The 14,697-nt window shown below is 33.1% G+C and overlaps 1 protein-coding gene across 1 annotated transcript in view; it reads left to right on the top strand.

Moving 5' to 3' along the window:
- Window positions 1-117: 117 nt before the first annotated feature.
- The window catches only part of LOC105624288 (insulin-like growth factor 2 mRNA-binding protein 1), a 62,018-nt gene continuing 47,438 nt past the window's right edge, over window positions 118-14,697 (top strand). The window contains exon 1 of the mRNA XM_012205648.1: window positions 118-206. Coding sequence (XP_012061038.1) covers window positions 118-206 — 89 coding nt within the window. The remainder of the gene's footprint in view (window positions 207-14,697) is intronic.

Here is a 14,697-nt window from a genome sequence, read left to right as displayed (position 1 = left end):
ATATATATATATATATATATATATATATATATATATATATATATATAGAAGGAGACAAGTGTAAACGCGTAATCTTTACGTTTGTGCGCGAGTTCTGCGACAGTTTTTATCGTAAATATGTCTCTGGATAAATTCGCGGAAGGCGGTATGCTGCAGAAGGAGATGGAGCGTCTGGAGATCGAAGAGAAGAACGGTGATAGTCCGAGGTAAAATTGAGAATCATATAGCCTATATTTCTTATTGATCGCTAACAGATGTTAATTTGCGATCTTAATATTTCGTTAGTAGATTATATACATTGTTTATGCGTGAGCTGTAATTTAAAATTATTATTTGTGCTTTACGTTTAGAAAGGTCACTTCTTGAAAGAGAAAAACGGCTAAGCGCGTTTTAAATAGAAATGATTTTTTTATGGAATATTATTTTTATGAAATCAAAAGCGATACTGAATAAAATATAAACTATTTTCAATATTTTCAAGTAATTTTACAATCTGCTTTCAATCATATACTTATAATTCAGGTTTCTCATATATATATCAACAACTTTGCGAACTTGCGAAAGAACTTGTAAGGGTAACAACACAAACATGAGGGAATATTAGAGGTCGTTTAAGAATGGCATAGTCATCTCGATTAGAAATAGTCGATAATTCCATCGATAGCGAATATAATTATTGTTATTGTCCGATGAGTACTTGGCACGCAAAATTTCAATGTAACTTCAACAGAAACATACTATACATACTTAATGTGGAAAATTTCCGTTATACGCAAATCTTAATACAAGTTTTTGGAGGGACTATCCGTGATCGTCGGAGGAGATATTGGCGCGCAAATGAGCGCGAAGTCGAGACTATATATTTCCGATTGGTTGATTGCGTCAGGCCGTGATTGTTGGTGAATTCGCTTTTTAAGACATGTGGCGATTATGTAATATGACGTGAGGTAAATTTCAAATATCGATCGCTTCCGCCTTCGTTAATTAAGTTCTCATAACCGTTTGTCGATTATACATAAGGACGGCATCTTTAAGTGTACTTACGAAGAATAAAAGATAATTTGTAAGCAAAAATCGCGAAATATTCAATTTAGCATATTAATGAATAAATTAATAACTTAAAATAAAAAGGAATTGCTGTGCAATGTTCGAATAAATAATTAATATTCCTCATATAGTAATAAAGTAATAAAAAGTAGCGCTTTCAGATAGTAGTCCGTATTATAAATTTTTGTATGTTTTTTTATTCTTTGCGATTTTAAGATGCTTAGTAAGATCATTATCAAATTGACGAATATAATTTTTTGTGATGTTACTTCTTTATAATTACGTTTTAATACCCGTTTCTATCAATGAAGATTAATTTTAATCTTAGTTCAACTTACTCTTCTTTTTCTAATTTTTAAGAATTAAAAAAAGATAAAGTTTAAATCGAGATTAAAGTTAATATTGATGGAAGCGTGTATAAGTCCGACAAATTAAATTACAGTTTATAGCACTGAAAAATGTATTTGCAAATTTGTATATGAATATTATTAAGCATCAAGATCCGCTTCGATTGAAAATAAAATTTTATTGTTTGATTTATTCTCATCGATTTAATTTCTACTAATAATAATGATTTTTATATTAAGTTTAACATTCTAATATCATTGACATTCTAATATCATTCTGCTATCACTGCTTAATCTATACTCGAAGAAAAACTGTTATTAAAAAGAATACTGATCGATCAAATATCTCACACACACACACACACACACACACACACACACACACACACAAAAGAGCGAAAGTTGTTTCTCTGCTCTCACTCGCGGAGAGCGCGTTTCAAATATACCTACCGATTTACACATCGCGAGACAAATATAATGGCACGCAGACGGCGAAATTGTATCGCAATTTTGTCTCGACGAAGTCGAGTGTCGTCTAATCTCACGGCCGGCCAAGAATTACGTTCGCAGAGTCAACAACCTCTTCGATAAATATCGGCGATAACGTAAATCAAATTACGCACGCACGCACTCCGTGCGCGGGCGTATCTCGTCATTACACCATTATGTATGCCTGCTCGGCGGTATTTGTTCTTTCATCCGGCTGAATGGTCGCGATCGACTTGGAGTGACGAGAGGTAAAACCTGTTTCCATATTACTGAACATGATATGCAATCAGAGTCGCAATGTCCCGCGAATTCACGTGATTTATGTGTAATAGTTATGTAAATCGTTCAATATTATTTAAAACCTAAAAAAAAGAATTAATATCAGAAAAGACGAGAGCCATAAAGTCATTAAACGAATATGTTCAGACAGGAATTACTATTTAATGAATTGTAAATTGTAACTTTCTCTCTCTCTCTCTCTCTCTCTCTCTCTCATGTCATGGATAGTCATTATAACTATTTTATATAAATCGGAAATTAGCCGTTCGAAAGGTTACTGTGATTGTACACCGAAAATTTTCTTTGTATTTGAGAAGACATTGCAATGACTCATCTAATTTACATTAAGTCACTAAATAAACTCGAAAAAAGTAATCTCTATGTTTATTTACGATAATTTGTACAAAATGTGATATCTCACACAATAAAGACACGTCATTCAAATTGCCTTTCGATTTCCAAGGAGAAAAAATTTTCAAAAGTGTTCAAATAATAAAATTAACTACTGTGATAGCATTTTTCATCCACTTCATGTCATAGCAAAAAGATTAATAGCTTTGAATGAGAGCAACCAATGTTGTTCCGTGATTTAAAGATAAAATATTGAATATCTCGTATCCCGTTCTCTATTCTTCAGTTATAGAAAGAAATTGATTGTCGCAGATATATCTCGCACATATATCATTCTGATATGTTGAAATGAATTATATAAAAAATCGATACAATATGAATAATTATACATTCAACATGAAAAATAATTTCTGAAAGTTTAATTATAATTATAATTATGATTAATAATTATGACTTGATATGTATCCTTTACAAAAATGTTGAAAGATAGTGATTGATTATTTATTTTGAGTATTAAAAGCATTGTTGTTTAATTTTGTTAAGTAATTTCCAAGATTAAGAAATTGGATTTCTTAATATTAGTGATGAGGAAGATTGATACGAATTTTATTGACTTAAGATTTCGAAATATTGAACAATAAATCTAGGTACACACACACACACACACACACACACACACACATATATACACGAATATATCAATTATTAAAGCATATGGTAGAAATTAATATTGTTGCTCTTGTTGATTTCTCGAGTAAAAGAATTTTATTATGAGAAATTAAAAAATTATGACCGATGAGAAATAATATTCAAAGTGATCCCGTTGATAATCAGTCAGTTTTCTTTTTGATTAAAGCCGGCCCTGGCCATTGCACGTGGCACGATTTCGTGGTTGTCCCTGAAACGACGCGGCAGTGTCGCCATCAGCATGATGAACGTAACATGAATGGAAAATTCTTTTCAAGTTTATTACGCACGCATAATGTTTACTTGTCACGTTCTCATCTGGTTGTTTTTTAATCGGAAAATTCAAACATACCAAGGACCTAATTTAGTAAAACTAAATTAGGAAAAGTTCTATCTTGTATCTAATTCAATGTAAGGAGAAGAATTTATATAAGTTCTTTAATGAAAGAAGAATTTAAAAAGATGTTAATATGCTGAAAAACTGTGAACAAAAAAATTTATTGCAAAAAATATTACCTCAGCTGGGAATCAAACCTGGATCTCTTGTATTCCGTACGAGCGTCCTAAGCCTTTAGACTAGGCCTTAGTAATATTTTTCGCAATAATCAGTATGAAAACGTCTTTCAGGCGAAGTAATATAAAAAAATAAGAAGGATTTACGTAGTTTTTCAATATAAGAAGAATTTTAAGAAAAAATTAGAATTTTAATAATAAGAAGAAAGTTAGAGTGTCATCTTTAAACTTTTAGTTTTGCAATTTTCAATTTCTTATATACAACTTCTTTGTGCTTTAGAAAAATTTTGAATCTAACAGAAATTGAAAAACTATTCTCTTCGATTAAAATCGTATATAGTCATAATAAAGTGTATAAAAATATTTTTATTCATAATAAATTTCAAAAATATAAATACAGTGTAGAGAAATAGATTTTTCATAGATTGAAATTATATGAAAAGATGCTGTATTGAAATTTAGGTATAACACGCACAATGGTTTCATTGTATGATGGTAAGAATTTGTCGAAAATGGTGGCGATAGAGCAAGGGGGGACGGTATCGCGTACGTGACTTCAAGAATGACACCCCGTAAAGCGAAAACGCAACGTGACTCATTCGAAAAGGTAGGATAATAAAGAACAGGGACCAGGCAAGACTTTCTACCACCGGAATACATTCACGCATTATAGATCACATCGATGGCTTTAATTTTGAATCGTGCCTCATCCGGCTAATTACATAAAAGTCAGTTTTTTAAATAAAAATATTAAAGTACTTATTATTTTCAGGTTACAATTCTCAAGTTCTAAATGACTTGTAACACAAAGAATTAAGATTAAGTTCTAATTTTTAAGTGACTATTATACCAAGAAATGTAATTTTCTAATATCCGAGAAATAAGAAACATATTTTATCATCATAATTACAGCACACTTTGTTCTCTAAAACTCGGACAACTTTTTATTCGTAATAAATGTAAATTTTTTTCGTAAATCACTCGAAGGATGTAATACCGAAAGAAATGGCTTAAGTTTTTGATGAGATTTCATAAAATTGGATTACACGTAATTCCTAACGATACCCACGTGGAAGGGATTCGCATCAGGTACTCGTCGTACGTACGCGTCCGCGTGACACGCACGAATTAGAGCCAGAAATAGTGCACCATACCACGCACTACGATGTGGTTTAAAAATAACACGGAGAAATAGACCATATATGTACACGTACGGTTTATTATGGCGAAGTCCACACCGGAAACCGGTGGTAAATAAATAGGCGGAAGAAGCGAGGGCAAAGGTAGAAAGAAAGCGTCTTGCTTGACATTCTGTATTTGAAAACGTCAGCTTAGAACGAGAATTCATAAGAATATAGATATGCTTGAAGATAAAAAAAAATAGAAAAAGATAAGAAAGTTTAATTAAGAGATAGCATTAATAAAAGTATTATCTAAATTCTTTGGAATGGAATCTCTTTCTAAAAAGTGAAAAAATTGAGTCAGTCTTGAAAAAGAGTGGCACAATTTTCAATCTTTAAAAGTGAGATTTCACTCTTTAAAGAACACGACTCGACAAATTGTCTTCATCATAATCGAAGAAAAATATAGAAGCTACGTAGAAGGTATTTTCTATGAAAATATATTTGTTGATAGAAAGGAAAATATTAAAAAAATCATTTGAATTTGAAATTTTATTTTTACAATAGGAGAGCAATAAAAGGGAGATTTTTAGAAATCGGTTGAGAAATCAAAATAAAATCAAGAAGGGAAAAAGTAGACTATTATTTTTGATGATTGAAACAAGGAGAGTTGAAAGATCAGAAGATTCTACACAACAGTGTTGTTACGGTTAAAAGAAATTTGCGAATTTTGATGACGCGCGAAAAAGATCGGCGTCGCAAGCGTTTACCTGGCGAAAATCTGTTCGCGAAACTTGCGATGTGTCGCCAGCTATATTTTTCTAAGCGTACTTACTTACGTAATTTTCCATTACGTAAACGCGTGACGACACGCGCAATTACGACGTGAATTCTTCTTTCACTTCACAAGAGAGCGCGCGTGTATGGAGACGCGAGCGAGTCCAATTCTTCAAAACGCAGGTCGCGACTCGGGTCCAAAAATATAATTACAATACAATGAAATACGAATGGAATAAAAAGTGCAAATCGTTACAGCTTTCTCTACGCTTGTACACGTGTACAATCTCTCTTCCTCTCAATAGTTACATTAATAAAATTTACAAGTTTAAAATATAAATTCAATATACTTTGTAAATTTATAACCTCAAGAGGAGCAATAAATTTATTTATTTATTCATTCATTCATTCATATAAATCCAATATTTCATAACGAGAATTATTGTACACATGAAATATGGGATGTGTTTCACCTTTTTTTCTATTTCACAAAAGCAGTCTTGTTTCCATCTTTTGTTGAAAGAATTCATTTTACTTTCTTCCATACGCTTTATGAATCTTGTGAACTATATTTGGAAAAGAGAAGACAAAATTTAGAAACGCCAGCCGTGTTTAGCATTAAACGTGCGGTGAGAAAATGCTCTAGCTGTTATTATAATATAATATCATAGCTGTGGTTTTGTTTTCCCCACCAATTAAAGCTGAGGTGGGACAGCTGAGGTGCGATTCCAGCCAAAACTTTCCACGCGAGAGACTTTCCCCCGCTCGCCTCATACTCTCCGCTTTCAAATCTCCTAATAGCAATCGTCATCATCGCACGCATACACGCACTGTCGCGTCCACATTACCATGTTCTTCGTATCAAATAAACAAAACTGTTCCAAACGATCATAATCAGCGCCAAATACGCCTTGAAAATCAAGGATCTTCGGGGATCTTTTGATAGAAAAGTCAAAGAAATATATTTTAATTTACTGAGAAAAATGTCTGGTTGAAAATAAATGGAACCAGAAAATTTTTTTCGATTATTTTAATTAAAATTTAGTAAATTTAATCTAAAAAAATTCTAATCCATTTTTAACCAGAATTAATTTAATCAGATATTTTTCTCAATGTTGAATTGAATTTCTTTAAATAGAAATTAAATAATACATTAGTCGTATAATGAATATTCTCATGAGTTTTACTACAATACTAAGAGCTGCGCCGACAAACGTTCTGCCGCAACTTAGGACAAATAAATGAACAAGGAAACCGCAGGACAACCTCAATAAAGTAACGCGAGATGTCTCGTGGGGTGGTGTTGAAATTTGATGAAGAGATGATCGCACGCGATCACGCGATGAAAAGGAATCGTTCGAAAACCTGTAGTATTTCTACGCTTCCAAGTAGACTAGTGTAGATCTACATTGAGAAAAATATTCTGGTTGTGAGCAACGATACGAATTCTGATCATATATGAATCAGAATTCTAATTATTGTAATTAAATTTCTAATTATCTCGACTGGAATGTTTGATAGGCTTATCTATAAATGTCTGATTTTCCTTTTTTAAATCTACCAGAATTCCAATTAATGTGTATTAAAACTTTTTTTTTAATAAATATAAGTATCAAGAAAAAATTTGTGAAACTGTAAATCTCTAAAAATACAAAATTTGTGAAACTGCAGATCATTTTCGTGACGTCCGAAAATGTACAAAGAAAAATACACGAAATAGTGTGTTACAAGTACCACTTCATTTTTGATACCTCTGAAAAATTACCTCTGAAAAAAGTATTATCGCGAGCGCAAAAAAGCAGTTATGCAAAGAAATCGCGTGCAAAAATCGCACGGTGATCTTGAATAATCGCGCCGCCGTTCTTTATCGTTCTATAACGACAAATAATGACGGATAACCGTAATAAAGTTAAGTGGGCAAGAAGAAGCGGGGAACGAATTAGAGTGGAGACAGCTACGTGGCGGAACAACGTGCGTGACTTTAATTTAAGAGTGAACCATCTGGATACGGTGATCTCGATGATGTCTTCCCTGCCGAAATTGCGAGTAATAGAAATGTAAATAGCGAATAGGAGATTCCGAGAAATAAAAACGGCCGTCGCGAAATGGCTGAGTGTGCTCGTACTTTCACAACGAGAGGCATGAGAACGTCATGGAGACGCGTATTCGAGTTACGTCGCAGTCGAGCCGCCATTTTCTGCTAGCATGGCGGTCCAAGACTGATATAATGGATGTGCTATCTTAATAGAGCGAGAGAACGTGTAATATAACACGTTAAAGCATAATATAAATAACGTTTAATTTGCGCAAACGGATCGGAAGGAAATGCCACGATGAATGCCTTATCATTAATTCGTCGAAATGAATAGTTACCATGTCACGTGTCGCATCGGCCAGACTCCGGATAGAGTCTCTTACGTTGTTCGTGGCTCTATCTTCCAGTGAAAACGCGCATCGCGCCTTTTTTCGCGTCGGTAACGCAGACACCTACGATATTGCCATCGCGGAAAATTCTTTCCATCAAAAACACTCTTTCGAATCGATATAAATCAATTATGACCGTCTCAAGCACTCGACAAAGATATTCCGACTCTGACTCTTTCCTTTTAGTATCAAAATTGAATCAAATCAATTAGGAAATCCATTTCACATGAAACCGTTACAGTCACGATAGCGCAAACTATTGTAGTGTAAATTATTATTTAATGAGGGGATGATTGACAGTTTCAATTTTCAATTTTCAATATTAAATGTCTTTGTACCAAAACTAAGCTTCTAAATTAAAACAAAGAATCAATATTTTGTTATCTATTTTGTTTTTAAAGTTCTCGAATTTGTCGAATTAAAGCTGTCTTCCATCACTTTTTATTTGTTAAAAAGTATATGACAATATATATAAGACAATATATATAAGAATAATAAAGGAATTTATGGATAAAAATTAGAAGAAAAAGAAAAGACATGGTAACTAATTTAAAATTTTCGCCAATTTGCTGGATTTAAAAAATTGAAGAATGATTATACCGAAAAAGTTGTATATTTTCTCTATATTTTGTTCCTTTTTACAGAAATATTATAGAAAGATATTATAGAAAGAAAGAAACCTGTGGCAGATGCAATGTGCAATCATGTGTTTAATATTTCTAAGAAAATATCTTTTCAAGCGTTTTTGTCTCGCACAAACTTTTCCGTTATCGTGCATCGAAAAGATGACAGAGGGTCGACATTTTCGCTTCCTGTCAATCTCGACATTAAGGTTTCTCTTGGGAAATCTTCTGGACAAAGAAGCCAGGTAAATTTTTGGCATGCTTTAACAGTCCTTTGGGCTTCACGGGTAAACTTCCAGGAAGGCCCCTTTGTCGATTTCACAATATTTTTTTTACCTGAACATGAGATCAAGCATACCTGAAAATTTCGAAAGACCCGGGAAGTAATAGAAGAATATCTTTTATAAGCGTTTCTACAAAGAAACTGTAATTTTTTTCTAAAACTTTTCTTAAAAAAATTGTTTAACTTATAAATTCTTTTTAGAAACTCTTTATAAATTCTTTTCTTTCTGAAACATTTTTTATAAAAAGTGACCTTTTATGAAGGGTCGTTAGTGAACTCTGGTGAGATTCAAGAATAATGCTTTTTTTCTTTGTCTCTTTTTCTTACTTTGTCTAGTTCTTTTTGCCAATTTTTTTGCTAAAATTTTCAAAGGTCCAGTGTCTGGTAACATTTTAAGTCCTCAGGACTTAGACTTTAAATACTTATATTAGAATTCTTTTTGTGACGACGGAAGATATACAGATAATTAAAAATGTATGTATATCTTTTACTTATCAACGAAGTTTAAAAAATCTACTGGAAATTCTTTTGATAAAAGTGAATTTTTGGAAATTATAAAATGCTTTTAAGATGTTCAAGTTTTTTTTAATTTTACCATATAAATAATGCACAAAAGCTTCAAAGATATTTCGGATTTTTTATTTTTAATATGCGAATAATTATAAATATATTTAAAATGTGATGTATCTCTCTTAGCGAAACAACTTAAGAGCGTAAAAATGGCGTCGGCGCCCAAGATGAGCCGCCATTTGCAAACCGGCTTGCGATGTCCTACTGATTAGCATACAAGTTGCATATTATTCAATCATATTAAACTATAGCACTAACTTGCTTTTATAATAAATATGAATATTTGATAAATTAATAATTAATATCTTGTATTAATATTTGATGAAATTAATACAAGAAAATAATAGTTATTCTTCCGTCCAAAAATTTTTTACAGGCACTTGAATTATTTTTATGTTTGTTATTTCTTTTAATGTGTTTTAATAGGCAAAGCAAATGATTTGAAGAAAATTAAAAATCATAAGTATTACATAATTTATTTTATTAATTTTTATTGTAACGAAAATTTTGTCGGATCAAAATTGTATTATAATAATTAATTGTAAATCAAGTAAAGTAGCGTTAAATCGAGGTGAAGTCTTAATTATATTTTTGTTTAAATTTTTAAATACATTTTTTAGTTCTTCTCAAAAATTAAAATTGTATCGAGAGATATATTAAATATCAATAACAATAAAATTTAATAACAAAATATATATTTTTATATAGATTTATCAGTGGTTAAAGATATATGCAGACATTGTAATCAAGATATATATAATACATTAAAAACATGATTACACTTTAAGTAGTAGACTTTTTATAACAACTTAATTGTAAGCACCTCTCTATTATTCTTAATACTTCTTTTGTTTATTTGTATAATCGTCACTGAAAAATTTCTCGCGAATCACGAGAAGTATATCGAATAGTCCGGACGCATTAACATGACACTGCTCGCGCGATAGTCGCGGTATTTTCTCTAGTCAGCTCGTACAGAAGTTCCTTGCACTCTCTTTGTCTCTCCTGCCGATCAATGCACCCGCGAACGATTCCGTTTCCACCTTATGGTCGAAGAAGACAGACGACACCATACTCGTGTCGCTGACCGCGTAGTCTTTCGTTTCTCGTCATCAGATGCGTTCCTAGAAGTGCAACGGAGCTCCATCTCCATACGTAGCCAACAGTTTCTCCGTAACATTGATTAGTGTATCTTATCAGAGTCTCGTAAGCAACGAACGTCCACCTCATCTTTTCGCTTCTCTCGTGAAACATGTCATAATCTTTTGTAGGATAAATCTAGTTCGCGATTTTAATTCAATCTCTTTTATATATGTACAGTCTGTATTTATAAAATATATATTGCCTTCTATCCAGCACAACATGCGAATTATAAATGCTAATCTAATTATCTCCAGCATTTCTAATTAAAGATACAGGATCGTTTCCACGATTCGTACTTTAATTGTTTAAATGGGAACAAACATCAATTTATGTGCATTTATTTTACAAGCATTACAGTAAAATAAATATAACAAATAATGCAAATTGGATCAAAATATAAAATACGATTGTGATTAATGTAAAATACATTATTGTTATGTCAAAAACAAATCGTTTACATAAGAGAAATTTGTATTTGCTGAATACTACATCATTATTTGCCGACGGGAAATGTATAACTTTCATGTATCTTTTTAAGAATACATTTCTCTATCTCATTAATCTTGACTTCTTGTAAATTTAGCTTGTTTGTATAATCGAAGAAGTATTTAGCAGAATGAAAAATAATTTTAAAAAATTGTAACGTGACACGTAATACACATAAAGTCAGTTCTTTATGATTCGTCTCTTGTTTCCTGATGTGACAATTTAAAGATTAATTAGGTTATCATCGATTATCGCTGATTATCACGTTCGGGCTTTTCCTTCCTTTCTTTCAACGATGACCATGTGTAATGGTTTGTAAATGTACAAGGGTCTTCATGGCTGCCTCTTCCCGGTCGGTCGTCAACTAACCGAGGTCACGCGAGCTTACGTAAAAAGGCATGTATCTGGCTTTCGCGATCGAGGCAGACCGCGGGCCATTATTTATTCAACAGCCTCGTCCCACTTTGAGCTTTCCGCCGAGCCCGTGCAAGTCTGCGACGTCAGAAGGAGGGTTAAAAAAATAAAATGAGGGTAGAAACCAGGGCGGAGAGGAAGAGAGAATTCGGAATGCTGAGATTTATTATTATTTTTTTATTCTTCGTTTTTATCCTCCTTTGAAAAGAGCTCGTTAAAGCGTTACGTCTCATTTTATACACTTACTATACATTGTATTCTAATTTATAGATTTTATCATTTTAATTAATATCCAAAATACGTTTCTTTAATATATATTCATTTATGAATTATACTTTCTGTAGCGCAAGTTTTGATTAATCGCTATCTATCTTTGCACACGTTTTTTTATATTTAACTCTGAATTATAATCAATATTTTAAAAAGTTACTTCACGTACCACTAGTACCAATATTTGAAATTTCATCATGTAAAACCCATGTTGCGGAAATGAGTAGTATATATTAGTTTCCACGCAATTTTTACTGAAAAAGTTGATTCCAACAGACATTATCGAATTCCCCCAAGTTATAACATCAGGCGAATTCTGATCAGACCGTAACGTGATAATTAAACTCATGGCGATTTGGCGCACTCTACTGCAGTCACCGCTGTTTACATTCTCGAGATGCATCGTCGCTACATAAAACGCACGAAAAAAACAAGGGCGGAAATGATCTAAACGAAACAACGAGATACAAGAGAGACGCAAAACGCGACGATCGGAGCGGCGAGAGAGAAAGAAAGAAAACGAGGATGGTCGAGAAGGGGAGAGGACTCGGCAGGGCCTAACGAAATTTTAATTAAATTTTATAATCTGGAGACGACGTTGTCTCGGGCATTGTAACGCGGCTTGTACTTAAGCCTTTGTCACACGGGCGGCGGCAGCAGCGGTTCGTTCTCGTAATTCTCCCGCGGAACTACAGCAAAGTGGGTGGTTGCATCCTCTTTTTCTTTCTTTCTCTCTTTTTCGCTTGCTCATGGCGACATGAATACACCACCGTCGCGTTGCATTTAATTAATCCCTCGCCGATTCTACCCCCTTCCCTCCGCAGAACATGACGTCTCGACGTCCGTTTATTTTATTCGCTTCTTTTTTTGTCGCGGACGATTAAACAACTCGGCGTGTGCCTAAATTCGATTAAAACTAGAATCGACGCCTGGCGCCGAGTCGCGCGGGACAGCCGCTTCCTGCATCCTTAAGGCACGCATCGCAGTCGGGATTACCTTGATGAATGATAAATGCCTGGAACGGCATATAATTTTGGTTAAAGGAGAAGGAAAATGAACGAATAAGTATGTGAATTATTTATTTAAGTGCTTCTAATGTTAATTGAATTCTGAATCTTTGGTAAGCAGCATTTTTACATTACAAAAATTATATAAATTATAAAAAAATATATCGTTGCAATAAGACAAAAATATTAGGCAAAATATCTTTAAACGCCAAGAAATTATTTAATCAACACGAAACTCGAGAGTTTCATGTTTCGGAGGGGGTATAATATCATATATCTCTTATAAAAGATATTTGAAAAGGCTGTCCTGCACAAATAAAAAAATCTTATTTCGGAATCGCAAACGACGGAATCGCGTCGACTGGGTCTTCCAATTCTGCCTCTTCGCCGAGAACGAGGACGACGAATCTCGAATATCTCTCCCGCCGAGAGGAGAGGCGAGGAGCTGCGTGATCCTCTCCTCCGTGTGTATTGAGAGAAGAGAGCTCCACAGTTAAATTCGCGTAAGGTTACTGGCAATGCCGCGACCCACAGGCGTGTGTGCTTCACCCACGCACCTTCCCGAAGTATTGATTACTTTCTGCCTGTGGGAAGGAAGGGACGCGGACGAAGGGTAGGGCGGAGGATAACAGGAGCAGGAAGATGAGGAGACGAAAGGGAAGCCTCGCACTCTCTTTCTCTTTCTCTTTCTCTCTTTTCTGACTGTCGTAGTGTCTTTCTCTTTTTATTCTTTCTCTTTACCCGCACCAATACAATCTATTTCTTACGTAATTTTTATTATATTATTTTTATTTTATTATTTTATTTAGTTTGTAGCGTTGTAGAATTTTTTTATTTAATTTTCTTTTCAGTTCATCTTACTCTTCCTAAACATGTATTGTAGATAATGTATTGTAGAAAATGCAACTTGAAAATAATTTAAAATATATAAAGACTCTTACTTTTTTTGAACTTTTATAAGTTCTCTTATTTCGGTCCTTCCTTCCTTTCAAATTAATCCTTATTTTTCACAATCTTGCTCATTTTGACAATAACAGAAAATTCTTATTAATAGATATCATTTGTAGAAAAGTAGAAATTGCACGAAAGTCATACATCCCCCAATTTTCTCTTGCGTATGTATTTTCTTTTGCTCTCTTGATTTTTAATGCTATAACGTATGTATACGTTTGTCCTTGCTCCTTCACCTTCGCCTTTGTCCTTTCCATCTCGCCTAAAGCCACCGTTGATATCACCCAGTCATCCACTACGAAACGTGATCCTCGTATCTCAGGTTGTTAAGTCCTGCTGGGAAATTCGACGGTCCTTCTGCTTCCTCGGTCTCGTTAAATATTCCGGACAGGATTATCAGTTAGATGAAGTCCACTACTCATTGTTAGATGAGAAGAAAGCCGCGGATTTGTTCTTGCGGTAGAGATGATATCTAGAAACAATTGTTCTAATTATCTCGAGAAGATCCTCTCTTACAAACGATACTTCTTCTGGTAATAGAAATATTTTTCTGCTCTGAATGATTTTTTCTCTCTATGTAGCTATGACATTGAAATATAAACTCGATATTATGTATTTCGTATTTAATCTGCTTTATAATTATGTATCTAATCAATTTTCTGCTTTAGATGTCTTATAGAAAACTTTCAACAATTATGTATACTTTAATTTGTCTATATATTTTTTTCCTTGAGAAAATTTTATTTTAAAAATGTATATAGGAATTAATTAACTATAATATATTTACATTACACTTATATTTAACTTATATTTTCAGATTGCAATGAATTTTCATCGGCGTGGAGCTTTTTCTCGACCGAAGAAATCCATAAAATATATATATATATATATATATATATATATATATATATATAT

This window comes from Atta cephalotes, assembly GCF_000143395.1.
Source record: "Atta cephalotes unplaced genomic scaffold scaffold00075, whole genome shotgun sequence".
Taxonomy (NCBI): Eukaryota; Metazoa; Arthropoda; class Insecta; order Hymenoptera; family Formicidae; genus Atta; species Atta cephalotes.
The sequence above is the reverse complement of the archived record's forward strand: the minus strand, read 5'-3'. Positions and strand labels throughout refer to the sequence as shown.